At 48.3% G+C, this 26,586-nt stretch overlaps 1 protein-coding gene across 7 annotated transcripts in view; it reads right to left on the reverse strand.

The window, feature by feature from the left end:
• Positions 1 to 26,586, reverse strand: part of LOC142580050 (2-Hydroxyacid oxidase 1-like) — a 134,551-nt gene that overhangs the window by 15,348 nt on the left and 92,617 nt on the right. For all 7 annotated transcript variants that reach the window (XM_075690807.1, XM_075690808.1, XM_075690802.1 and 4 more), the window contains 2 exons: positions 13,144 to 13,235; positions 10,578 to 10,736 (listed from right to left, as the gene is read on the reverse strand). In XM_075690807.1, the coding sequence (XP_075546922.1) occupies positions 10,578 to 10,736; positions 13,144 to 13,235 (251 nt within the window). The remainder of the gene's footprint in view (positions 1 to 10,577; positions 10,737 to 13,143; positions 13,236 to 26,586) is intronic.

Consider the following 26,586-nt stretch of genomic DNA (forward strand, 5'->3'; position numbering starts at 1 on the left):
TTTCATACATTTGCGTTTCTTGATCAGATCTTTCGTCTCCTGTGATAGTTTGCTGGTATCCTGCCTAACGGAGTTACCACCGACTTCCATTGCACACTCCTTAATGATGCCCACAAGATTGTCGCTCATTGCTTCAACACTAAGGTCCTCTTCCGGAGTTAAAGCCGAATAGCTGTTCTGTAGCTTGATCTGGAATTCCTCTATTTTCCCTCTTACCGCTAACTCATTAATCGGCTTCTTATGTACCAGTTTCTTTCGTTCCCTCCTCAGGTCTAGGCTAATTCGAGTTCTTACCATCCTGTGGTCACTGCAGCGCACCTTGCCGAGCACGTCCACATCTTGTATGATGCCAGGGTTAGCACAGAGTATGACGTCTATTTCATTACTAGTCTCGCCGTTCGGGCTCCTCCAGGTCCACTTTCGGCTGTCCCGCTTGCGGAAGAAGGTATTCATTATCCTCATATTATTCTGTTCCGCAAACTCTACTAATAACTCTCCCCTGCTATTCCTAGTGCCTATGCCATATTCCCCCACTGCCTTGTCTCGAGCCTGCTTCTTCCCTACCTTGGCATTAAAGTCGCCCCTCAGTATAGTGTATTTAGTTTGCACTCTACCCATCGCCGATTCCACGTCTTCATAGAAGCTTTCGACTTCCTGGTCATCATGACTGGATGTAGGGGCGTAGACCTGTACAATCTTCATTTTGTACCTCTTATTAAGTTTCACAACAAGACCTGCCACCCTCTCGTTAATACTATAGAGTTCCTGTATGTTACCAGCTATATTCTTATTAATCAGGAATCCGACTCCTAGTTCTCTTTTCTCCGCTAAGCCCCGGTAGCACAGGACGTGCCCGCTTTTTAGCACTGTATAGGCTTCTTTCGGCCTCCTAACTTCACTGAGCCCTATTATATCCCATTTACTGCCCTCTAATTCCTCCAGTAGCACTGCTAGACTCGCCTCACTAGATAACGTACTAGTGTTAAACGTTGTCAGGTTCATATTCCAATGGCGGCCTGTCCGGAGCCAGTGATTCTTAGCACCCTCTGCTGCGTCGCAGGTCTGACCGCCGCCGTGGTCAGTTGCTTCGCAGCTGCTGGGAACTGAGGGTCGGGGTTTGATTGTTGTGTTCATATAGGAGGTTGTGGCCAAGTACTGCACCAGGGTGGCCAATCCTGCTCTGGTGAGGGAGTGCGTTACCGGTTCTGGTCACCGGGATCAGGCCACACTCCAGGCCTGTTTGTGCAATTTTGTCAACACGCGGATTTTTTTTTTAATCCGGTGGAAAATTGCCGGCACCGGGATTCGAACCACGGACCTCTTGCACGCGAGGCGAGTGTTCTACCTCTACGCCACCGCTGCAGACACAGTAGGCTACCAAATTGAATAAATTCGAACACACAAAACGCACGCTATATATATATATGCACGCTCCGCATAAGCTCGGAATCATGGGCTGGTGAACAAAACATTTTAAGCGTCCTCTCGCCTCACGTCTAATTGAAGATACCATGGTGCTGGCAGCGTTTGCAATTTTCAAAGCCCTTACAGGTAGCGGCAAGTGATAAAATCCCATGCAGTTATCGCGACGACTGGCGTTTTCGATTGACACCGAGAGACACAGCGCGCTTGCCTAGTCCGTTGTCAATCGCGTCGGCGAAGCGCCGCGACGACTTCCTGGCGATAGCATGTCATATATGCAGAATGTGCACCTGAGTTAGAATTCACTCACCGTGGAGAATTTCTTGTTATATCCAACGAATAACGAACGACAAGTGGCGTAGCCAGAAATATCGTTCGAGGGGGGCTCACAATGCACCTCGGCCTCCTCCTAAGAGGAAACATTAGGTCAGATGCTCCTATCTAAATACATATAGAATGAGAATCCGTTTTTCTCGGCAACCACCACACCAAATTTGATGAGGTTTGTTCCATTTAAAAGAAAAACATAATTTCTAGTGACTGTTTGTTTCGAATTCTCGATTTCGGTCGTAAATATTTTATTGAATTCACAAAATTGATATCACAATTTTCTGAATTGCACTTAATAGTATATCTACAGCGGACAAAATTAATGTTACACATGAGTCTAAAAAAATTAAGTATTATGAAATATGACTTTTGCAGAACCCTTGTACATAACACAGCCAATTCACGTAAGATACAAATAGACATATCCAATTCGTCCGCTTTGAATAGTGTAATGGATGCCATTTACAGAACTGCGATATGTTCTTGATGCAGAGCTATTAATTAGTAAACTTCGTGGTTCTATTTTCTTCGAAGTTTCGAATTTTTCAAAATATCTTAAACATTGTTCGGGCCCTAAATCGAAATTCCGCTTCCAGCAGACACTAGAATTTAACTTACTCTCTCAAATGCAACAAATTTCCTTAAAAGCGATTCAAGAGTTATCTCAGAAAAGCGTTTCTGCGTTTTACATGTATCTGAATAGGCCACGTCGGAGCTGGGCCCGAGCTAAAGCTTCCTTTTAAACAACTTGCCTAGGGATCAAATACATAAATAATAACTGCATTGCCATTGCCAAAGATGCTGCAAACGAATTCTTTAACGCTACGTGCTGTCAATACGTGGGGACAGGCACTGTCGTGGAACAAGATGACCCCATTCGTCAATTTTTCACGTAGTTTGTTCTTGATTGCGACACGCAGCCGATCCGGCGTTTCACAACATCGGAAACAATTGATAGCCTCTCAAGGTTTAGCAAATTCTATCAGTAATGGTCCCTGTCGATCGAAAAATAAAAGTCAACAACACCTTTCCGGCAGAAATGACGGCCTTTGCTTTCTTTGCGGGTGGTGAACTCGAATGTTTCCACTGTAAGCTTTGCCGTCGTGATTCAGGCTCCTAGAAGTGGCATGATGGTTCGTCTCCGATCACAATTGCAGACAAGAAATCGTCACCCTTATTATGATACCGAATCAGATGAGTAAAGGCGGCGCCGAACTTTTCCGTATTCTGGCGGTGGTTCAAAATCTTGGGCATCCATTGCCACACAAGAGCCGATAGCCGAGTTGTTCATGAATTATGGCGTGAACGGTGACGGTGAACCGAACCGTGACTGATGTTCACATGCTCTGCCAGTTCATCGATGCTTATCCTCCGTTCTTGTGTTATCAGCTCATCAACCTTTGCAATTTTGTTAGGGGTGGCTTTGGACCGGTCTGGGATTGTCTTTGCAACTTTCACGTCCTTCTTTGAACCGTTTGTTCTAACGCTTCACAGTGGCCAATGAAATGCAATGTTCAATGTACACGGCAGCCGTACGGTGACTAATTTCTTTTTGGGAAACCACCTACAGCTGTCAAAAACCTCACGGCACCACGCTGCTCAACTTCTGGAGCGCCTATCACGTCACGCAACTATGTTCAACACAGTGTATGAGCCCATTAAAGAACGTTTATCCTCACACCTGCGTGACACTTTTGTAAATGAGAGATGCCTGTGTGCTACGCGCAGGCCTTGCAGATAATGAACAGAACCATAATTGCGCAGGGTGGGTAGGCTCACCTTCATTTGACTCGCCCTCGTACATTGGAAATGTGAAGATACAATGGAATATACAAATGCGAAGATACAGCTTGATAAAGGGCAAAAGAGTGCCACTGGAAACAAAGTTCACTGGACGTATACACAAAACCTCGCAACAAGATATCTAAACATACGTATAAGTATCCAATAAATCTACGTATCTAAGAAAAAGTTACGGTATATAATGGGTCAAACAAGGCAAATAAACATGTTGCGCAATCACAGGTTTACAGAATGCTTGATCCCGCCCCCATTCCATCCACTCCCCCCGATGTATCGCGCGCGACGGAAGGCGGCGCGCTTGCTCCTCACTTTTCTCCATTGCCACACAAGACTGAGCCACCACCGTCGGCTCACCCATTCCCCCCCCCCCCCTCCCCACGCTTTCACTTGCACATACAGCATGCGGCGCGCAGTCACGATGTTATCACCCTTGGACTTTATGCGGAACATGAGGGCGACGGCAGGAATGCGCCTAGAGTGTTCATATAATTGCTATCGCAATAATATAATAAGCGTATCCGGCAGCTGAAGCGTCCCCCCCCTACATGTCCCATTACTTTCCGCAAAAGGAGTAACAAAATATAACTTTCACCATGCGACAATTCGCCGCTTCGCAACGATGTTTTTTTTTTGTTTTTTTTTGTGGGGCGGGGGCACCGCAATAAAGAAAACGCAAAAGGAAAGTATGTTGGTCACAATCGAATGCCTACTTTGGGCAACTAATGTGGCTAATAAAGGAATATCGAAGAAAACACGAGATGCTTGGTCCACCAAGAACAATGCGCATACTGCTCGGTATCCTACACCGGCGAGACAAGACTTTCTCTAGAGGTTGCGCTCAAGCGAACGCACGACCACTCTGTCGAGTCCCTACAGTGATGGCGGCGAGCGACCATTGTGTCTTTTTCTCGTCTGCTGGCTAGAAAGCGTCCAAAACTCTGCCAGGCGAAAATGCACTCGGCCAGAGTAAACCCAACGCGCACCGAAGTGCGCCGCGTGGTGCTCGGGGCAACACGAGAAAAACGCATGCGCTCTGGCTGGCTCTGGCAGCCCGCGGGTAGGAGAACGAGAACAAAAAAAAAAAATGAAGAGGCTCGATGTGTCCTCACGATTAAAAGTCAAACTAGAAAAAATAAATAAGAACGTAGTTACCTTGGCTGGCTTTAGTGTCTTCACTGGATGCTTTGGCGCAGGTGAAAAAGAAAATTTGATATTTTTTATGTGACATGACGGCACGAATGAACCACCACAACGCTTCGTCTCATCGGGCCTCGCTGCGGGCTTCGTCAACTTGTCTGATAGTGTGTTGATTTGGCTTGTTTCGTTGTATGGCCCGATGTACGACTTTAGAAAAGTTAATGAACCTTTGGCGTCAAATATTTATTGGAACATTAAACTTACAAAGTTCCGCAATTGAAAATCTGAAGCACACGTTTGAAAATGTCAATGCACCTTTCACATCAATAGTTTATGAGAACTTTATACCCATAAAGGTTCGGAATTGACATCCACGCGCTCCGTAGATTCCATGATAGAGTGTAGATTCCGCGGCCTTCGCGAGATGCCACGGCGAGCCCGTTCGCGATCAAAACCTCCTTGAAACTTTGTGCACGGATGGGGCTGCTTGCGTTATGTGACTTCCGGTGTATGGCGTTGCCGCGAAATCCAGCCCGAAAACGGCTTTTCGAGCGTGAAAAAGACGTTCTAGACAAAATCCAGAATGATTTCCGGCGCCGCGGGTTGCTTTGGTCGGCGGTGCATGGAAAGCACGAACAAATTTTAGGTGGGGGTGGGAGCTGAAGCTCTATAAGCCCCCCCCCCCCCGGCTACGTCCCTGCGAACGACTTACGTGTTTTCGGGGCGGCGCGAGATGGCTGACACACGATCTCCCTAGGATGGCCTTCATTGCTTCTCGCTGGACGGGTCACCTTTCTCCGGCGCTGTGCTGTTCCGCGATGTAGAGCACAAGCGCGGTGGCACAATTCCGAGTGAAAAAGTAGAGTGCTCACTACGCGTTCCTTTGAACTGTGGCTGCCTGTTCTCTTAGAAGCAAAACGGTGTGTTGATTGCTCAGCGTGCGTGAGTGATACATCGCCATGTTCGGGGCCAGCCTCCTACAGTTGAAGCGGAAGATTACACTAAGTTTTGTTCGCTACTGCCGCAACAGTAGAACAGGCATTCTACTCTTTCTCTCAGAATGGCAGAGAAAAGAACGTTTCATTCTTCCCTTGGTGACGGAGTGAACAATGCATTTCACTCCACTCGACATTTTGGAAGAGTAAAACGACGCATTGAAGAGTACATCGGCCGCTTCACTCCTGGGATACCCTCCCTAGTTTTTGAGAGTGTTACAGCTGCGCTCAAATTTCGCATTAGCGAGTCTCATAATCGTCGGGGAATATTTTTCTAGCGACATGACAGAACGATAGGCGACACTTTATCGACTTCGAAGTTACGAAAGTCTCTTCAGAAACAGCCATCTAGGTCGTACATTATTATTAAAAAGCTACACGTATGTGACCCAAGTTGGCTGTACCGTGCATGAACTCTGTGACCATGATGAAGCGACGGTTGTCGTCATATAAGCGGTATTCACATCGTGCTTTTGCTTCACAGCGCTGTGGGCCTAAGAAACGTCACTTTGTGCTCACGAAATTCACGTTTTCTTTATTTTATTTTCTTCCACTTTACAAAACCAATTTGAACTGAATACCAGTGCAGATTCTGCACTTTCACTAACTACGTTCGACTTGTGGATGTTCGCAGCCGTAGCAGAAAAATATTTTCCAAGACTAATTTCAATAAAGTGTATGGTGAGATTTAGGACGCAGCAGGTATATAATCAGACAGATCTACAGTAGAAAGGCGTACATATCGGAGCGGCTGCTCTCGTGCACGCTAATCTGAACACGCACCGCTTCCATTTCGCAAATTTCTCATACTAATCAACACAACACGAAGCTTTCAAGTGGAATAAGGGGCAGAAGCGCAGTATTTGACCTACATAATCTACACGTCATTGTTATCGCAGTGTTAACAACATTCGACCAAGCTCGTGCTGAAGAGTACCACACAATTTTCATGGATAATGTGGCCTGTAAGAGTTGACGAGGACTTTGGGATGAAAAAACTGGAGGTTTATTTACATTATTTACAGTGAGACGACCAAAAAATTAACAGTCATAGAGTCATTACGGGCCGGCAGCAACTCGGACGCTGCAGCCCGTGGCAAGAAGCTCGAAAGAGATGAATCAAGGAATGTTCTGGGAATGCTCCCGGTCTCTGGCTTTTAAGCCATTCGGTGTCTCGAAGTCACGTCACGTTCGGCCAGTCGGCGAGCTCGCTCAGGTGACGCCATTTTCGGCCAATCGGCGAGCCCGCTCAGGTGTCGTCATTTTCGGCCAATGGTACGCGCCCGTGCGATTGTGTCACACCCGGCGGAGAGGGTCGCTCCTTGGGCCCCAATTGTCAGAGGACTTCTCTCTGCGGTATTGCCTTCCCGGCTTGCAATGCGCCGTCACAATAGGCGGATGGGGGCGATGCTGCCAGGGTTTCACGGTGCATCACAGCCATCTTGCTTCGGGACCCACTTTACCTGGAACAGTGCCAGGCTCTCGCTACACTTTCGGGGAGAGTGAAGCAGTGAATAGCTCCAGATGCGGCGTACGAGGTGGGGGCCGCCAACTTGTTTGCACGTGCCGCGCCTCGGGAATGTGGTATACGTGCTCCTGCGCTCCTTAGTTAGCTGTGGCGCGATTCGATGTGGTCTGGTGAACTCGAAGGAGGCTCAGGAAAAGGTCCCGTATCTAACAGGCCTAAGTGCTTTTTTTACGTGATAAAATAGCGTCACCCACGTTTTTCATTGCGATAGCAATGATATGGACATTCCAGGCACATTTTGTCGTCGGTGCCGCCATCGTTGTGATGTTCCGTATAAAGTCTAAGGGCGCGTCGCCGCGCGCCGTATGCTGTGCGTGCGAGGGTGAGCCGGCGATTGTGGCTCGATCTCGCGCGCACAAGGAACAAAAGCAGTCGGTGCACACAGTACGCAGAGTGCTGATAGCTTCGTGTGCGCTGTGTCTTCGCCGCTATATATATATATATATATATATATGGTGTGTGTGTGTGTGTGTGTGTCTGTCCGTGTGTGTGAATGCATATCATATTGATCGTAAATAAAGACGGGGACAGCGGAAGAGAACACAAAAACGACAAGGTCGGTCACTCTTGTGTTCTATTCCACTGCCCACGTCTTTTTTTGCGGTCAATATAATATGCAGTAAACATCAACTAGGCCAAACTGAAATTTTTGTGTGCATGTGTTTTGAAACGCAGGCGTACTGACACACCTACGTTATATAAAGTTCAGTCGAGTTTTATCAACAGTTTTAACGACGCTGATGCAATGTTTATCAGAAATTCGCCTATTTTTCTGCATCAGTTTAGCGACACGCGCCGAAATGGCAGCACTGGCCACACTACTACGCATCTGGTAGTTCAAAGATAGCATGAGTTTTGGCTGAAGCGTGAAACCGAAAATTACGCCGCTTTCACTCGAACTAGAGATTGCGGAAAGAAAAGTACGCGATTACTTTGCACTAAATTGACGCGTTTCCTTCCATGAGTATGGAATACATTTTTCGTATATTGCGTACAAACGATTGCAAGGTGTCGCTTGTTTCGCCGCCGAAGGTTCGTTCACGGGAAAGCTCCATATTCAATTAATGTTAGGATCCTCATGGTATGACGGGACCTGGACTGTACGAAACAGTACAGGACAGATAAGGGAAAACATGTTAGGGGCTTCATGTGCCGCAAAGCAAGTAAATTCATTTGTTGCATTAGCAGAACATAACAGCAGTCAAACTTTAGGAACACATAAAAACATATATCTAGGCTGTTTCATAAAAACTGCTTGAAGTTTCTTTATGACGTGGAAGATGAGACAACTAGGGCATTGCTTCGGTGTTATTTTCACCACAGGAGCTGGAATATAAAAATGTCTCGGCTTATTAATTACAAGAGTGAATACAAAAATTGGCTGAATTAACTTACTAACCTAAAGAGTTTTAAGGTCGACTTCAATGTGAAACTGAAGTACGCCGTCCAAAAGTTTCATAATCACTTCTGCATATGCGGGCAGCTCAGGCAATTAATTCCTTGGATTGATAAATTTTGCAAATTTCACCCTGAAAACCGAAATTTCATTACCCAACGGCCCAGCTTCTGCGCACGTAGCAAACGCCCGTTACGTACGTGATTGCTTCCGCGGCGCCATCATACAAGCTTGAAGCAACGACGAGAGAGAGGGATTAACTTTCTTTTACAAACTGCTCTGTGTCTCAGTCGTATTCGCTGGTAATATGTCATGTGTTGGACAGTGGGTTGTTAAAGACACTTTAGCTCAGTTTAGCGAACGGATATCAATTAATCCTACGGATAACCGAACTTCATTGGCCTCTGTTCTTTTCTTTAAGCGCAAACGAAGCCATATTCCTTGCCAGCCACGTATGCGTTGTAAATAAAAGCATTCGTGGCTGTGTTGCTTTGGGACGGCAGCGGCAGCTGGCTATCGTGTAGAAGAGCTTTTGGCCTCTTCGCATATGATGCGAAAGCATCAAATGGCCCATTCAGCGAAAAAGCCGACGGCATCTGTAGCTGTGAAACGGCACCTAAATTCCTATTGGCTGCGACGCCAGGTCGCTAGCGCGCCTCGACGGAGCAGAGCGCGCGAATCGGAGCACATGCTGAAACGCGAGGGCGCCAGGTGTTGCGTGAGGGGAGAGGTCATCGCCGGCGACCCCACGTCACCAGCGCGCCTCGACGGAGCAGATATGGCGACGCGACGCTGCAGGGCGAGACGAGTTGTCGTCGGCGAGGCAGTCGCGTGACGCGTGCGTGCGATTGCCGCCGTCTCGCTATCGGAACGTGCCACGGTCTGTATCTCTCTCTCCTCCCCCCCCCCCCACTGGGTTTAGCTGCTGCGCGTGCCTGCCGGCCTTGGTTGCCGCAGCTGTTTCCTCGTTCTCTCGTCCCTCAGGACGCCGATGGCATGCGGCGTCCTCGATTTATTAGCAATTAACATGGTCCAAATGATCCCAGTCTACAGCCAACATGCTAACGCAGGAACTATACAAAAAAATTATCCGCAACAATTTAATCGCAACACTCGATGACATCACTGGCCGCACAAAACTCGAAGGACCGGTCAGCGGTGCTCAATTGGACAGTAAGGCTTTCGCATTCAGAACTCATCAGAAGTGTTTAAGTGTCCTCGGGTTCTTTCAGCTGGGGAATTTTAGGCATGCCATTGTTTTAGGTTGTGCGCTACTATAGCATAAAGATCGCCCTTTTAAATTTTTATCACTTTAGAACTCCCCGCAAACAGAGAAATGTAATAGGGCGTTTAATAGTAGCGCGCCAACCAAGTACACCTCACGACTAGGCGCAATTCTTATTGAATAGGCCGACAGGCCCACCTCTGATACTTGTGGCTCTGTTGAAATAATCGCACATCTTCTGGGTATCTGCCCTTACCTAAGTACGGAGAAACAGACGCTGTGTACAGCACTGGAGCACCAGGCAACCAGCCACTCTCAGAGCAATAGACAATATGGCAGTAGGCACGCACAGCGGACGTATGCGCTAAAGACAGCCAGAGCGCTAGTTCGCTTCTTACGGTGGAAATGAATCTTCAAGATAGACTGTTCTAGTGACAGGTGCCGCCTCAGAATGCTGAGTGCCGATCCGTCTCCGTACTCAGATCTTGCTCTGTGCTTATCTCTTTAAAGTACATTTCTGCCTTCTCCCGTGCATCTAAGCAAGCGGGATCCTAATCTATCTATCTATCTATCTATCTATCTATCTATCTATCTATCTATCTATCTATCTATCTATCTATCTATCTATCTATCTATCTATCTATCTATCTATCTATCTATCTATCTATCCATCCATCTATCTATCTATCTCAATCACACGCACAATATGCGGCATGTCACACTTCGAGGAAAGAGGCTCACCTTGTATCCGAGACCATAGAAGATTGGCCGGCCGACGAACACTGCTCTGGCTCCTAGGGACAACGCTTTGACCACATCGCCGCCGCACCGGATGCCGCCGTCCATGTAGACTTCACAGCGCCCACTCACGGCACGCACCAACTCTGGCAGCACCTCCAGCTGCAATCAGGTACACCAGGAACGCCTCATGTCAAACACCACCGATATACAATATACCGCGAGCCCCATTTCAGAGCGAAACAAGACAGAATAGCGCTACCAGCAATAAGAAGTAAAACTTATACAAGTCAGGTAAAGAAAAAAAAGAGACTGCGCAGCTTGGCGACACATTTAGCAGCTTCACATCATAAACAGCTAAGCAGGGCCGTATTTTCTAACTATCTATTACATTTTATATTGTTTTCGCTTTCTGTCTTGAGCCCTGAGATGGCTCGGACGCCATCATCGCTAAAATATCCCACTGAGGGCGATGTGTAATTACGAAAGAAGAATAAGAAAAATGGAACGTACAGATCACTGGCCCAGGTGCCACAGGCTGTGCCCGATCACACATTCAAATTATAACGACATCGAGGACCTTAAGGGTCTTATTTTCTAACAATTCATTGCATTAACCATTATTTCCATCCTATATGTCATAACTCAGTCGTCGTCATTATCCCCGGCATCGGTCACTCGGTTAAATGGGTGATGACCAATTAAATATTAAAGGTGTGGTAGATCTAGCGGCGTCACAACCACTCGTGCCATCCGCTCGTCTCGTTTTTTGTCTGCGCATTCACCAAAGTGTTCACTGTAGTTCGCACAGCTTATATTTATGCAAGAACGTTTGTTCGCTTCCGCAAACCTGCGACGGTGGCTCGCATAGGCGGTGACGCCCGGCCTACACAACACCGAGAGCAACGGCAACGCCACAAGCACAACCTTCGCGATGCCCTCAGCGACATCCGCAGCACTGATGCTACCGGCATTCGAGATTTCACCGCAAGCTGTTCTCTGCTAAACAGCTTGCTGAAGGTGTTCTGTGCTTGCACCTATCGAGGATGTATGGCCTACCGAAGTTTTGCAGGAGAAGCTCTGCCATCTGGTTTTTTCAGCTCGATAATCACTTCTACGTTAACAACGTGAGTTACCAACACTTGCGTTATCTCCTTGCAAGTCGCGAGCTGTCAGACGGTCTTTTTTGGAGGTCCGACTTTTATCAGGCCCGGGCATCTGCGAGAACCTACGGCAGGCCGTGATTTCGCAAGACGGCATCACTATGGCTGCGTCTCGCTCACAACCTACGCTGCTGGTGCCGCCTGGTACAACTCTATCGGAGCGTGTGAACCCGACGCTACCGACGACGACAGCATATGCTTTCCGTAGCCACTCTGACGAAAGCCCTTGGCAATTCCACAAAAAAAAAAACGAGCAGTGACAGGAATCCGCCATCTCTAAACCAAGGTCTTGCTGATCATTGCAATACGCTGCCCTGCACCGCTATATCCCCACCTGAAATGGGGACGCAGCATGAATCAGCAAGAGCACCAATGCACAGCTACACTCGCGGCTCTTCGCCACTCCCACCGTTGCACGCCGTTCGACGGCACCGTCTTCAACGTTGTTCCCCTCTGCGAGGACAGCGGTTCTTGGCAGGCGCCAAGAACCGGCCAATACGTATTAACTCTGCTTGACGGGTTGCACCGCACTGGGCGCGCAGACGTTGACAACGCAAGGCGAGGTCCTCAACGCACAAGACAATGCGCCCTGTGTCTAGACTTTGTGTTCCTGCGGCACGCGTCTCTTGTGCGCCTGTGTGTGCTCTTTGTGCTTTCACGGCAGACATTTCGACGCAGCCCTATGTCGTGCAACACTATACATATAACCTATAGCAGAGGCGGCTTTCTCCTTCCCATTCCTAGTGACACTTTTTTTCGTACAACGTCGTCGCCTGCGACACTCTCAGCCATGACCACCAGAGAGATATTTGTACCATTCGCCACAACACGGACTTCACCTGAACTTCTTAACGGTCGCTGCGAATTGCCACTCATGTATACAAGCTTGAAGTCTCTCTTATTTTATATACGCGCGCCTTTTGCATATATTTCAATCGTTCTTCGCATTAGGACGGGGGCTCTGTAGCGGCGCGAATATCGCCTCCAGAGCCGGTGAAGAAGACCACCCGCCGGTATGTAGCGCGAGAAAAGAATAGGCTAACGTGCTGGACTTGAGCGGGCGATCCCGTGGTACCATGTCTGGCCGTCCTAATAAACCGTGGCATGGCGGCTACCACTTCGCGCCGCCTGCCGCATGCCTGTCAGATTTCCAGCACGACTTCCTTACCGCGTATGACCAGATGCTCTTTACACGCACAAGCAATCGGCACGTTGCTAAGCGCAGAGTTCGCTGAGTTTTGACAAAACTCGACGTGTAAAGTTCCTTTACAACAACTGGCGACTACAAATAATAGACACGCCCCAGCCGAGCTCCAGAGCAACGTGAAATAGCTGAAGCCACAGGCGGGCACATATGCACATCGTAGGGGCGCGAATTAGAAGGCTCATAAAAAGAACTACGTTACCGTAGCAGGAACGCCGTCCATATAAAGACCACCGTGGTTGGACACGACGATTGCGGAAGCACCGTGATCCACAGCTTTCACAGCGTCATCGGCTGCAAAGCAACGAAATAATGTATATAACAGGGGCACATCGCAATCGTGGCTCTACGGGCTTGCACTGTATAGGAATGTTATCGGTCCACAAATACTTTTTTTAATACGGCTGCAGTATTATGCTATTTGCCCCATCCGACTACTAAGCGCATGCTCTTTTTCTCTATGTTTCACCAGAAGGCCTGACACAGAGAGTTCCTGATAAAGGGAGCGGAGCGACCCGGCGCAAAGCGCGCGCGAGGTAAGGCAGGGGGTGGGTAAGGTAGATGCCACGCAGACCAATGAATTACCACGAATTTATTTTACTGCAGCATATCTATCTGCAGCTCCTACTGGATTCCATGCTCATGGCCAGGCGGTCGCCGACGACGCTGGAAAAACACACAGAAAACATACAAAAAGAAAGGAAAGAAGCTGGACTAGCAACTGTTTATTCGACAGAGCACGGCTCTAATTTATAAAGGGCACTCTGTCATTTGACCATCGCACAATCGGCTTATCGCAACCAACCGTCAACTTCTTGACGGTTGGTTGTGATTGGTTGATTGTTGGTTGTTGGCTGTGATTGGTAGGTTTTGTGCCATTTTTAGGCTGTTCTTTTTTTAAAACACTGGACAACGGGCGCTATAACGTAAAACTATTCCAACATTTTCTATTTCAATTCTGCCATCAGCCCTCCGCGATTGGTCAAAAATTTTTTGGACCACACCCCTTCACCTGTTTGTCACTCGACGTTACGAAATACGTCACGTCTGATATGACGTGTACACACTGATTATGCATAGTTTGACTGAACAAAAGAAAAATAGTTATTTCTCATTAGACGCCTTTTCGCCATTAGGCCTCGGCTATTGGTCAAAAGTTTTTGGGCTTCGCCGACTTCAACTTCCTGCCACGCGACGTCAAAAAAGCGCAAAAAAAAACACGGCGTCCAAATGACGTGTACGCGTTAAAGATGCATTAATATGCCGAACAAAACTGAATTTTCTCCTGAATAGCCGCAGGCTGCCCCATTCCGAAAGGAATAAAAGATGGCTGCCGCCGATCACTGACGCACTGGCTGCTCGCACCTGCCGGAGAGCATGGGTGTATTTGCGTGTAAAAAGAACTATTTGTGTCGCCCTGTAACGTTTTGCAGAACTTTCGGCACGTTTATGACTTCGTTCTGCCAACTCTTCTTTGCTGAGGATCCGTTTTGTGTCATTCTTAAGCTCCCGTTGCATGCCGCCACGATTGTCGATGAGCCACCGCAAGCTAAGCAAGACAAAGCGGACCAATCGCAGATAGCGGCACCACCCTCTTCATCTCGTTATCTATTTTCAGTGTGCTGGCTCGTCCCCATCGAATCCCTCTCCACTTGAGCCTGCTCCTCGCCTCTTGTGAGCTAATTAGTTAAGACACGCCACTCAGTCTAGACAGTGTTATTCGTTTTTCAAGCAAACAAAAGTGACCTCCTATGAACGAGGGGAGCATTTGATCGGTTTGTTCAGACAAGCCTGCGGGTCACCGCCCGATTTTTGCGTCCGCGGTTACGCAAATTTGACGTCAGGAGATTGAAATAAATACACATTGGAATAGTTTTACGTTATGTGGCCCAAGCTTCGCGAAAGAAAAAAAAATGGGTTTTTGATATAAAATGCCTCCAACAAAGCCCTTTCAAAAAATAATCTGTTCTCGATATGAAATTATTTTGATCTTTACAAGTAAAGGCCCCTTTCGTTTTTGTTTTTGTTTTTTCAGCGTCAAAATGCCATGTCATAGATTTATGCAAATTTCCCTTTCAATTACTCTTCGCTTCAAAATTGCTCAATATATCATTCGCATATACATACGCACAGACATACGAGATAGCGCGATTTGACCAGGAAGGTCATGAAAGAGCACGCGATATGGCCCGGGTGTGACTAGCGCGGCATTTCTCGGTTTCTACCAGCGGACGCATGTGCTCCTAACCGCTTGTTTACGCAGCTCTATACAGCACTTGGAATCTGAACCTGGCAACCTCTAACGCTAGAACGTTATCTAGTGAGGCGAGTCTAGCAGTGCTATTGGAGGAATTACCGGGCTTTAAGTGGGATATAATAGGGCTCAGTGAGGTTAGGAGCAGGGAAGAAGTTTGGGCGTGTTGGTGGGATACATTCAGACTAGGATACATAGCGCAAAAATTTTGACACAGGGACAAGCAGTACACAGGACGAGCGCTTACTTTCAACAATTGATTTATTGCAGCTGGTGAGTACATATATACTCACTGGGACGCCACTGCAATAGAACACACTGAAGGGAAGGAGGAAAAAGACAGTCATGTGACCATTATGCCCAAAAATTCAAGCTCTTTCCTTGATAAAAATATAGACAGCGTGCTAACGCACTCGTCACCTGCTCTGGCTATCTCGGCTGCTTCCACAATTTCCCTCGTAATCTTATTCCTGTGGCGATAGACAACCACAGTTTGTTTTAATAGTGGGAAGCATGGTGCCTTCGCGTCACATTTCTACAATGGGCAGCCAGATGTTCATCTATTGCGATGCTTTCCACTTTGTTACTGTGCTCCTCCAGACGCACGTTTAAACATCTGCCCGTCTGGCCCGCGTAGTACTTCCCACACGAGAGTGGGATCTTATACACAACATTGGAAGTGCATGTAACAAAAGGATCTTTGTGCGCGGTAGCGCAACTAGGCTTTCGTTTCCTCATGGGACAGCTCATCACACTCAACCTCAAAAGTTTGTTAGGTGCTGTAACCCTTTTCGTAACCTTTTCGTAACCTCCCTTTTCGTAAGCCTCCAGGTTTCTGCCCCGTAGGTGAGTACCGGTAAGACACAGCTGTTATATACTTTTCTCTTGAGGGATAATGGCAACCTGCTGTTCATGATCTGAGAATGCCTGCCAAACGCAGCCCAGCCCATTCTTATTCTTCTGATTATTTCCGTCTCATGATCCGGATCCGCAGTCACTACCTGCCCTAAGTAGATGTATTCCCTTACGACTTCCAGTGCCTCGCTGCCTATTGTAAATTGCTGTTCTCTTCCGAGACTGTTACACATTACTTTAGTTTTCTGCAGATTAATTTTTAGACCCACTCTTCTGCTTTGCCTCTCCAGGTCAGTGAGCATGCATTGCAGTTGGTCCCCTGAATTACTAAGCAAGGCAATATCATCAGCGAATCGCAAGTTACTAAGGTATTCTCCATTAACTTTTATCCCCATTTCTTCCCAATCCAGGTCTCTGAATACCTCCTGTAAACATGCTGTGAATAGCATTGGAGAGATCGTATCTCCCTGCCTGACGCCTTTCTTTATTGGGATTTTGTTGCTTTCTTTATGGAGGACTATGGTGGCTGTGGAGCCGCTATAGATATCTTTCAGTATTTTTACATAGGGCTTGTCTACACCCTGATTCCGTAATGCCTCCATGACTGCTGAGGTTTCGACAGAATCAAATGCTTTCTCGTAATCAATGAAAGCTATATATAAGGGTTGGTTATATTCCGCACATTTCTCTATCACCTGATTGATAGTGTGAATATGATCTATTGTTGAGTAGCCTTTACGGAATCCAGCCTGGTCCTTTGCTTGGCAGAAGTCTAAGGTGTTCCTGATTCTATTTGCGATTACCTTAGTAAATAGTTTGTAGGCAACGGACAGTAAGCTGATCGGTCTATAATTTTTCAAGTCTTTGGCATCCCCTTTCTTATGGATTAGGATTATGTTAGCGTTTTTCCAAGATCCCGGTACGCTCGACGTCATGAGGCATTGCGTATACAGGGTGGCCAGTTTCTCTAGAACAATCTGCCCACCATCCTTCAACAAATCTGCTGTTACCTGATCCTCCCCAGCTGCCTTCCCCCTTTGCATATCTCCCAAGGCTTTCTTTACTTCTTCCGGCGTTACCTGTGGGATTTCGAATTCCTCTAGACTATTTTCTCTTCCATTATCGTCGTGGGTGCCACTGGTACTGTATAAATCTCTATAGAACTCCTCAGCCACTTGAATTATCTCATCCATATTAGTAATGATATTGCCGGCTTTGTCTCTTAACGCATACATCTGATTCTTGCCAATTCCTAGTTACTTCCTCACTGTTTTTAGGCTTCCTCCGTTCCGGAGAGCATGTTCAATTCTATCCATATTATACTTCCTTATGTCTGCTGTCTTACGCTTGTTGATTAACTTCGAAAGCTCTGCCAGTTCTATTCTAGCTGTAGGGTTAGAGGCTTTCATACATTGGCGTTTCTTGATCAGATCTTTCGTCTGCTGCGATAGTTTACTGGTGTCCTGCCTAATGGAGTTACCACCGACTTCCATTGCACACTCCTTAATGATGCCGACAAGATTGTCATTCATTGCTTCAACACTAAGGTCCTCTTCCTGAGTTAAGGCCGAATTCCTGTTCTGTAGCTTGATCTCGAATTCCTCTATTTTCCCTCTTACCGCTAACTCATTGATCGGCTTCTTATGTACCAGGAAGAACGCCAACATAATCTTATTCTAAAAGAAAGGGGACGCCAAATATTGGAAGAAGACGACATTTTCGAACGCACATGTGCGAGCACGTCGGCTCCCGTTTCTACAGACCTTATGGACCAGATTTTTTTTGCCTCAACCCACAGAAACTGTGCATCAATCGACGCAGTTTGCTGCAAGCAACAAGCGGCTACCGAAATCTTACCGGTGGGTGGATTTATCGGACTTTTTCGAGACTTGTCCACCGCACGCCACGTTGACGCGCAGCTACGCCTAACGAGCCAAACCATACGGGGTGGTCGGGCAGGCGTCGAGCCTAGGCCCAACGCGTCGTCGAGCTAGAAAATGGCCTCCAACCCCAATACTTCGGTTGTAGAAGGCATGGAAATAAATCCGGAGGAAGCGGAGTGGTCAGGCTGGAGCGAAGTCGTAAGCAAGAAGAAGAAACTTGCCGAGCGGTGTGATCCTAACGTGCTCACGTCAGCGAAAGGAAGCGGTAATGGCGGCGCCCGCAATGCCACACCGCAGAATGTATTGAGACGAGTCGTGGAAGGTTCAAGAATCGTGAACCTTCCTAGGAATCGCTACCAGACCATTATAAGGCCTCGTGGAGGGATGGACGTGAAGAAGACGGACCTTATTATTTTCAAGCGTGCGCTCGCCAAGGCGGCTTCCCTAACAGCGGAGCAGTTGTTCGACGACACGTTGTGCACGAACCCCTTCCTAAACATTCTCGTGGTTGCCACGCCGTTCGAGGCGAACGCGTGCGCCTACGCCAAGGTTCAACAGATTTGTATGGCAAGTGTCGTCATAGAAGTGGCGGCATACATGGCTGCGTCGGACGACACATGTAAAGGAGTGATCCCTGGAATCAATGTGGACATTCGTGACGCAGAACTCACGGAGATGATCGTATACGGGAGAAACCCCGGCGTTCTGGGGGTTCCAAGAATCAAGAAGACACCAACAGTGATCGTGTGGTTCGACGGGCACAAGGTTCCCCTAAACGTCGTGTGTGATGGTGTTCGCTACCCTTGTTCCTTGTATCGTAGGCAAGTAGACGTTTGTTATGCGTGTAGAGAATTGGGCCACAGGGCCGACGTTTGCCCGAAGGGCGAAGATCAGAAAAAATGCCGCGGATGTGGCATGCTCACACCATCAGAGGATCGTCAATGTCATCCCAAGTGCGCCATTTGTGGTTGGGGCACACCAAACGGCAGACCGCAAGTGCAAACAGCGCTTCCAGGTGCCATACATTGTGCGCCAAAGACGGCGGCGCCGCAGACGCGCAATGCACGCGCAGCTGGCGGCAGGACCACGTGGCTTCGACACAACTAGCCACCCTAACACAGCTAGCGGCGGAGAAGCAATGACGGGAGAGAAGCCTTTCTACTCCCCCCACCGCAACATATCGGCATCGAGAAGACGTTCCCGCTCCAGATCCAGAGGGCGCCCCGGCAGCAGATCACGCTCTCGCTCCAGAGGGCGCGACAATAGCAGCAGACGCTTCCGTTCGAGAGGACGATCGGGTTCCAGGGTCCGCATCCAGGAACCAATGTCCTGGGCGGACAAGGCCAGGATGAACACCCCAAGCGGCAAAAAGGTAACACAGGGCATCTAGCTGGAGCATAAAAGAGAGCAATCAGATTTTAATGCTTAAAGGGAAGCTGAAACACTTTTCGAAGAAAATGAGTTCTCTGCGGCATTCTACAGTTTTGAGTCCCCTGAACACGAATATCTGGTTCAAAAAGGGCGGAAACAAACGCAAGCAGCTGTTTTTTTTTTCAAGAAAACGAGCACCAGCGCCTCAGGGCATCGCGCGAACGCCGCTGTTGCCCGTGATTAGTCGGGGCCGCTGTGACGTCAATCGCGGCAATCGCCGGTCGGCGCCGCCGTTTCAGAGCGTAGCACGCTGTTTTGTTCTGGCTTCATAGCTGAGTTGTAAGCATTATGGAACGTTCTCGCTGTCTCGGACAGCTTGTATTTTCGCCGTACATGTTCGAACCGACAGCCGATACAGAAAACGATGGCGGTAACGGCGGCAGCGAGAGCGATTTGTGCACCTTCTCGCGCCTTGGAAATCTTAGCTGGTACGTATGTCTTTTTTTTTCATGTAACTGCACGTTCCAATGACGGGAGAAAAAATGCGCTAAAGTGTCACTGGGAACTTGCTGCTGGAAGAATGCCGAAGCACTAACTTCTCATTAGATTGTAAACACGGGTGCAATTCCGCGATGTCAAGCACCTTGCCGCTGCTTGTCTAAAGTGCCGTGGTTTTTTTAGTGTTGATACACGATCGCGAACATAAGTGCCGCGTTTCAAAGCGCCCACATGCAGTGCTGCGAGGTACAGTCACGGAAGTTGCTTATCACACACATCCAGAGATGGCCATATTATATGTGCAATATTCATACTATGGTTCGACGACTTTGCGATTGTGGCTCGATCAAGAATCGGTATGCGTGCTCCATGCTAGTGTTGACATAAAGATATTGGGCAGTTTTAGCACCACCGTGTGGTAAACACGATAACTGCAACCGTACGTTGAATGTCACTAGGCAAGCCTATACTCCAATTTATACCTCAGGTGCAACGCTGTGGAAGCTACGCACGAAGTCCGGTCACCAAAATTTATTACTGCGCGCGTTTCCGTCTATGCTTCGCAGCGTGCCAGCGGCGTTTGCTAGCGCGAGCATGCACGTGAAGCTGCCGCGACGGGCAGCTTCACGAAAGAACAGTTTGCGAAAATCGCAAAAGAAAACAAACGTGAGCGGCGGCGGCGGCAGATCTCTCGGATCGTTCAGTAAAGCGCAGGACGGAAAGAGGCATGCCAGCACATGCCAGCACGCCAGTCCGGCAGCTCAGTCCCCGCGAATGACGACACTCTCACCGGTTCTCTCCTCTGGAAACCACCTCACCCGGCGCTCCGGGAAGCGATGGGGGCGTGTCCGCGGGGGTGCTTTAGAAAGCGATTTCCGCCCCTTATATTAACAAAACGAAGAAAAAAATTTCGGAACCGCAAATTATTAGGTCTGTTCTTCCCAATCCCAGCAATTCATGGAAATTGAAAACCGTTTCAGCTTCCCTTTAAGAAAGAAAATGCAGAGCTAAAAGAGGCCCTACGAACGCTGAAGTCTGAGTTCGAGCTCTTCCATAACTCGCGTGAACCCCACGAAGTAGCCTTACCGATACCAGTTCAAACAGAAGGGTCGAATAAGCGCAAAGCTGTTTCCCCTCCCGCGACCACGGAAAGAGAGCCCATGCAAACTGACGAGTCAGCCACTCAGGACGCTAAGCCAGAGCCAAACATACTCGCGTCTTTGAAGGTAATTGAGGAATCGCTCATGCAGATGTGAGAGGCCTTAGCCATTCAGTCTAGCACTGTCGAGCATATGGACGGCAACATCTCCCCCCTAACACGTACAGTTGGCATCCTCGAGTCTAAAATGAAAATGATAGATTCTGGCAAAATCAAAAGCATCACCACTGGCACCATTGCAAAAGCTAAGAAAGTATAGCAGGATCCCTATAACACGAGTTCCCTGCAGGCTATGCTAGTTCAATAAAAATCAATATGGCGGGACAAACCGGAAACCTAATTATCTGGCTGCTCTATTGCAGCTCATCAAAGCACAAGCGTTAAAGGGAAGCTGAAGAGTCTGTCGAATTCAATAAGACGCTCGATGCGGGAACCTTATAAACCATGTAGGTAAAATTTGGGGTTTTTTTTTCAATTAGGAACGACGTAATCGTCGGTTAGAATTGCGCTGTAGCTCCGCTCCCCGTCGAATGCCGCGCGCTGCTGCTGACGCTGACGATGCGAGCGGAGACCGGAAACCGCGGTGTTGTGACGTCAACACTAGTGTTCCGTTCCTTTGTAGCCTCCGTGCCTGACCGTGCTTGTTTCTGCGTGCGTGCCATCGTAATCTGCTTCGATCGACCCTGCATTCCTTTGTTGGTGCGTCTGCGTGTATGTAGAGTGGTAGTCAACGTGCGCAGCATCAACTGAAGTGGTGGGCCGATCATGCCGGCTTTCTGTGCAGCCTACGGTTGCACGAACACCAGCGGCCGCTACGATGTTGTCTTCCATTACTTCCCACAAGACAAGAAGCTTTTAACGAAGTGGGAGGCTGCTGTGAAGCGAAAGAATTTCAAGCCCTCAAGAACAACAGTGCTGTGCTCCAACCACTTCCGTGACGACGATTATCACCAGAATTTATCATTAAAACGTGCGTTGGGTTTGCCAGTCAAGTCGGCTCGTCTAAGGCCCGGCGCAATGCCGTCAGTGTTCGCGTACACAAGGAGCTCGTCATCGCTGTCAGCCCTGCAATTCGGCCTGCGCAGTTGCTGTATATGGCCACAGAATGAGAGAGGACTACTTGCCACTAGCAGGCTTTCTAAACGCAGCGCGAAAAGATCGGAGCAACGAAAACAAAGACGGCACAAGTGCGGACAGACTGATGATAACTGGTGTTGGAAGGCCTTATGGATACACGAACTCGCCCAAACCTGGATTTTGATTTACTGCGAGCTCCTTCGTGTTAGCACGCTGAACGGAAGGTGCATGTTTATCTCCCGCCCTTGACGCAGGTTTCGTCGCAAAGCGCCGTGAATTTTCTATTTGCACGTGTTGTAAAACAGCCTGCATTCAGCTACCATAACGCAGTGCAAATGTAGAGTTTGCATGTGCTGGAAAGCCGGCGCACGCCAGGACGCTACGCTCCCCCCTTCTCTCGCGCACAGCGAGAAACCGACCGTCTCACGTAGCCGACGGAATTCGCCGCCTTTACGACTTCGGTTACGAGTAGTGTGCGGATGGCGCACATATGAAGGTCACTACATGTACTGCGTGAACTGGGAAGCTTTTCACGCGTTTAAACCATCTTTGTAGATTGCCGACAGCTTTGGACAGCGCACAAATGCCGACTATCGCATCCCCGCTTACGTTCCACGAGGAGGCATGCAGGAACACAACACTACAGTTGTTTGACCGGAAACGAGCTCACTAGATCGGGGAAAGATGGCGAGATCACTAGATCGCTTTGCAAAAAACGTACTCACCAAAGAGCATTTCCAACACGAGGAGATCCCAAGACTTCGCTTTCGTTCGCGTCGAAAGCACTGCTCGCACCAACATCGTTTGCTTCTTCGAGAGGCCGGCTCTTCGCAATCGGCTCGTACATGTAGGGAGTAACGCCGAACTCCTCAGAAAAACGCAGTCTCTCTAAATTTTCCATTACCGTCTCAGAAAAACAGCACCAAACTGCCTGGCACCGCGCTTCATGTGTAGCGGCAGCGGTCGGTTCGGACGAACACTAGTGTTGACGTCACGAGGCGCCCGACCAATCACAGGCGGAAACGAGACGCGCGAGCTGGGCATGTCCGCTGCTGCACTTTTCGTCGAAATAAAATATATTTGCGGTTTCTTTCGCTCAATTTCGATACGATATTCGAATTCGGAGGGTTGAAAACCATTATGTACAGATGTTCACTCATTTTTTCTGGAAAACCTTTCAGCTTCCCTTTAATGCCACACGTCCTGCTCTTGCAAGAAACACTTAGTGAGAAGGTAAATTTGTCGGGCTACCGTTCGGTTAGCCAAAAAGGAGAAAATGGCCGAGGTATCACCACATTCGTCAGGAAAGACACCTCTTTTCAGGAGCACGTAGTCAAAATTTGTAACTCAGATAAGAAATCCGGTCTCGAGGCACAGTTAATTGAAATCATCCCCCACGGAAAAATCCGACATAACATTTTCATTCTCAACTTGTACAGCTCTCCCTCCGCATATAAGCATAATCTCCGCTCACTACTAAATAGGGTCGCAACCACGGCGAAAAGGAGCCCTCAATAGTCGCAGGAGATTTCAGCGCTCTCCACCCGGCTTGGCGTTATGTAACACGAACAAAGAAAGGGACCAACCTAGTTGCAGCGAGTACAGACCTAAACCTAACGCTGGTCTCGGACCCACGTTTCCCCACGAGGTTGGGAAACTCGGTCGCCAGAGACACGACGCCTGATCTCAGCTTCACTAGAAATGCAGTGTCCACGTGGTCCAACTTACAGGAGAACTTGTGGAGCGACCACTACATAATAGAACTCAGAATGGAAATAATAGCAACTCCTCCCAAAACGTATAAATACAGAGGCTGGGACCTCTTTAGGAAAATAAGAGATGAAGATGAGGCAGTATACGACACCTTCAGTGAACTGCTTGTACAGATCCATATGGATGTCTAGAAGGCCACCAAGGAAATAGTTACGGATTTTGATGCCCCAGGGATGGACGCAAGGTTAGCGCACCTCCTGGAAGCCAAACGCTCTCTCCTCGAGAGATAGAAGACACAAAGACTCAGTCACAGGCTACGGAAAAAGATAGCGGAGCTCAATAAACTCATTAAGGAGCATTGCTCTGAACTTAATAAACAGCAATGGAGAGACGCCTGCTCGGGAGCGGATGGAAAAATATGCAAAGGAGTCAAATGGACCCTCTTCAAACATTTCTTAGACGATGGACAATCCAAATGTACTCGGAGACTAGTCATAGACCGTATAATTAATAAGGAAAAAATGGAAGGCATCTCTGAAGCCTCCATATTTCGGAAACTCGCCAACAAATACGTTCCAATTGGCCAAAGCACAGGTTCTCTCCTCCCTCAGTATGAGGGCGCGCCTGCCCCAGATCTGGACGTCCCCTTCTCGGAAGCTAAGATCAGGGAAGCGCTGCACAATTTAAACGGAAGGTCTGCCCCAGGCCCCGACGGAGTTACAAACCGGCTCTTAATAAGTTTGGATGACAAAGCAATTTAAGCTTTAGTGAAGGAAATAAATGAGGTATGGGAGGAGGGTGTTGTTGTACCGGAGAGTTGGAAGAAGGCCACAGTGGCCCTAATCCCCAAGCCAGGTAAATCATCCAGCTTGGAGAACCTCCGTCCTATCTCCATTACTTCTTCCATTAGCAAAGTAGTGGAACATGCAGTGCATAACAGGATATCGAGACATATCGAGCGCAACGAACTATTCCCGTATAATATGGTTGGTTTCAGGCCCTTGCTTTCAACGCAGGATGTCGTGCTCCTGCTCCAAACACAGGTAATCAACTCTCAAAGCAAAGATGTAAAGGGGTCCAAGCACTGGATCTATCCAAGGCATTCGATACATTGCAGATGACTATATCCTTCAGGAGATATCGGCCTTGAACTTAGAAGTTAAATTCTTCTCCTTCGTTGCATCCTTCCTCGAGAGCAGGACGGCGGCCATAAAGTTGAGGCAATCAGTCTCGGAATATTTCATACTCAGAAGAAGGGGTACTCCCCAAGGGGCAGTTATCTCACCCCTTCTGTTTAATACAGCAAAGCGCAAGTTGTCGGAAAGCCTTGCAGCAATTCCTTACGTAGGTCATGCATTATATGCTGACGATATTACAATCTGGTGTCTTTGATTGTCGGAGGCTACGGTCGAACAAGCTCTACAGGAGGCTCTGGATGTTGCAGAGTCTTTCTTGGAAGGTATGGAACTGGCACTCTCGCCTGGAAAGTCTGAACTCCTGCTGTACAGACAGGCTAGACGAGGTGCTAGGGGACTCACCCCACTCGATCAGGTGCCCATTAGCGTTCGTGCCAGAGATGGGCACACCATCCCGAAAGTAGACTATCAAAATACTAGGGCTTTCAATAAACTTTCAATAGAAGCACAAATATCAGCACAAATTATTAGATTATCAAACTCCAAAGCAGGCAGAAGACTGCTGGATGCGGCAGGCCTCCGTCCTAGCTTCAATTAGAGAAATACCACGCAACTTGATATTAAAACAAGGAACTGCTTTATTGTAGACCCTTTCCCAAGGAATGTCCACCCCCAACACAATAAATGTCGACGGTTAGCGAGGGCTAGAACTTTTTTAAAGAACATATCCGGAACAGAGACCTTTGTTGACGCGGCGCGACACGCCAGTGCCAATAAGTTCTCCGTAGCCATAGTCAATGACAGGGGAGAACTCCTCTCGGCAGCCTCGCTGAAGACCTCCTCGGTCGATGTGGCGGAACAGGCTGCTATAGACCCGCCGTGGTTGATCAGTGGCTATGGTGTTGGGCTGCTGAGCACGAGGTCGCGGGATCGAATCCCGGCCGTGGCGGCCGCATTTCGATGGGGGGCGAAATGCGAAAACACCCGTGTACTTAGATTTAGGTGCCCATTAAAGAACCCCAGGTGATCGAAATTTCCGGAGTCCTCCACTACGGCGTGCCTCATAATCAGAAAGTGGTCTTGGCACGTAAAACCCCATTATTAAGGCTGCTATAGCTCTCGCATTACTTGACTCAAAATGGACTACGGTGTAGATGGACTCCCGAGCAGCCGTTAGAGCGTTCGCATCGGGATTGATAGCCAAAAAAGCAGCCAAGATTCTGAACGGCAAACACCCCTCTGACATTTTTCACCACATAGTCTGGTTCCCAGCTCACATGGGACCAGACGTATTACCGGGTCACCTGAACCCCATTGAGATAGCCCACGACCGTGCGCGAGGTTTCGTATGCCGCGACGGGATGCTCTCTCGGGTGAGTTCAGGAGAGCTCGTCCACAGTGATCCACTAGTTACTTTTTATGAAATCACGTCTCATTACAGAAGGAATCGGCAGAGTTTTTCTTTCCCCCATCATAAGCTCAACAGGTCACAAGCTAGCAGGCTCCGCATGCTCCAGACGGGGTCCAGCCCCTCTAGGGGCTTTCTGAACATGCTCCACCCGGACATTGATCCACTCTGCCCAGATTGTGGCACTGAATTTAGCTCATTAAATCACATGCTCTGGCAGTGCCCTGTGTTACAGGATTTTAACCGAGAAGATGACTGGAAGAAGGCCATCACAGACCCGAAACAAGACGT

This window comes from Dermacentor variabilis, chromosome 4 (assembly GCF_050947875.1).
Source record: "Dermacentor variabilis isolate Ectoservices chromosome 4, ASM5094787v1, whole genome shotgun sequence".
In the NCBI taxonomy this organism is placed as follows: Eukaryota; Metazoa; Arthropoda; class Arachnida; order Ixodida; family Ixodidae; genus Dermacentor; species Dermacentor variabilis.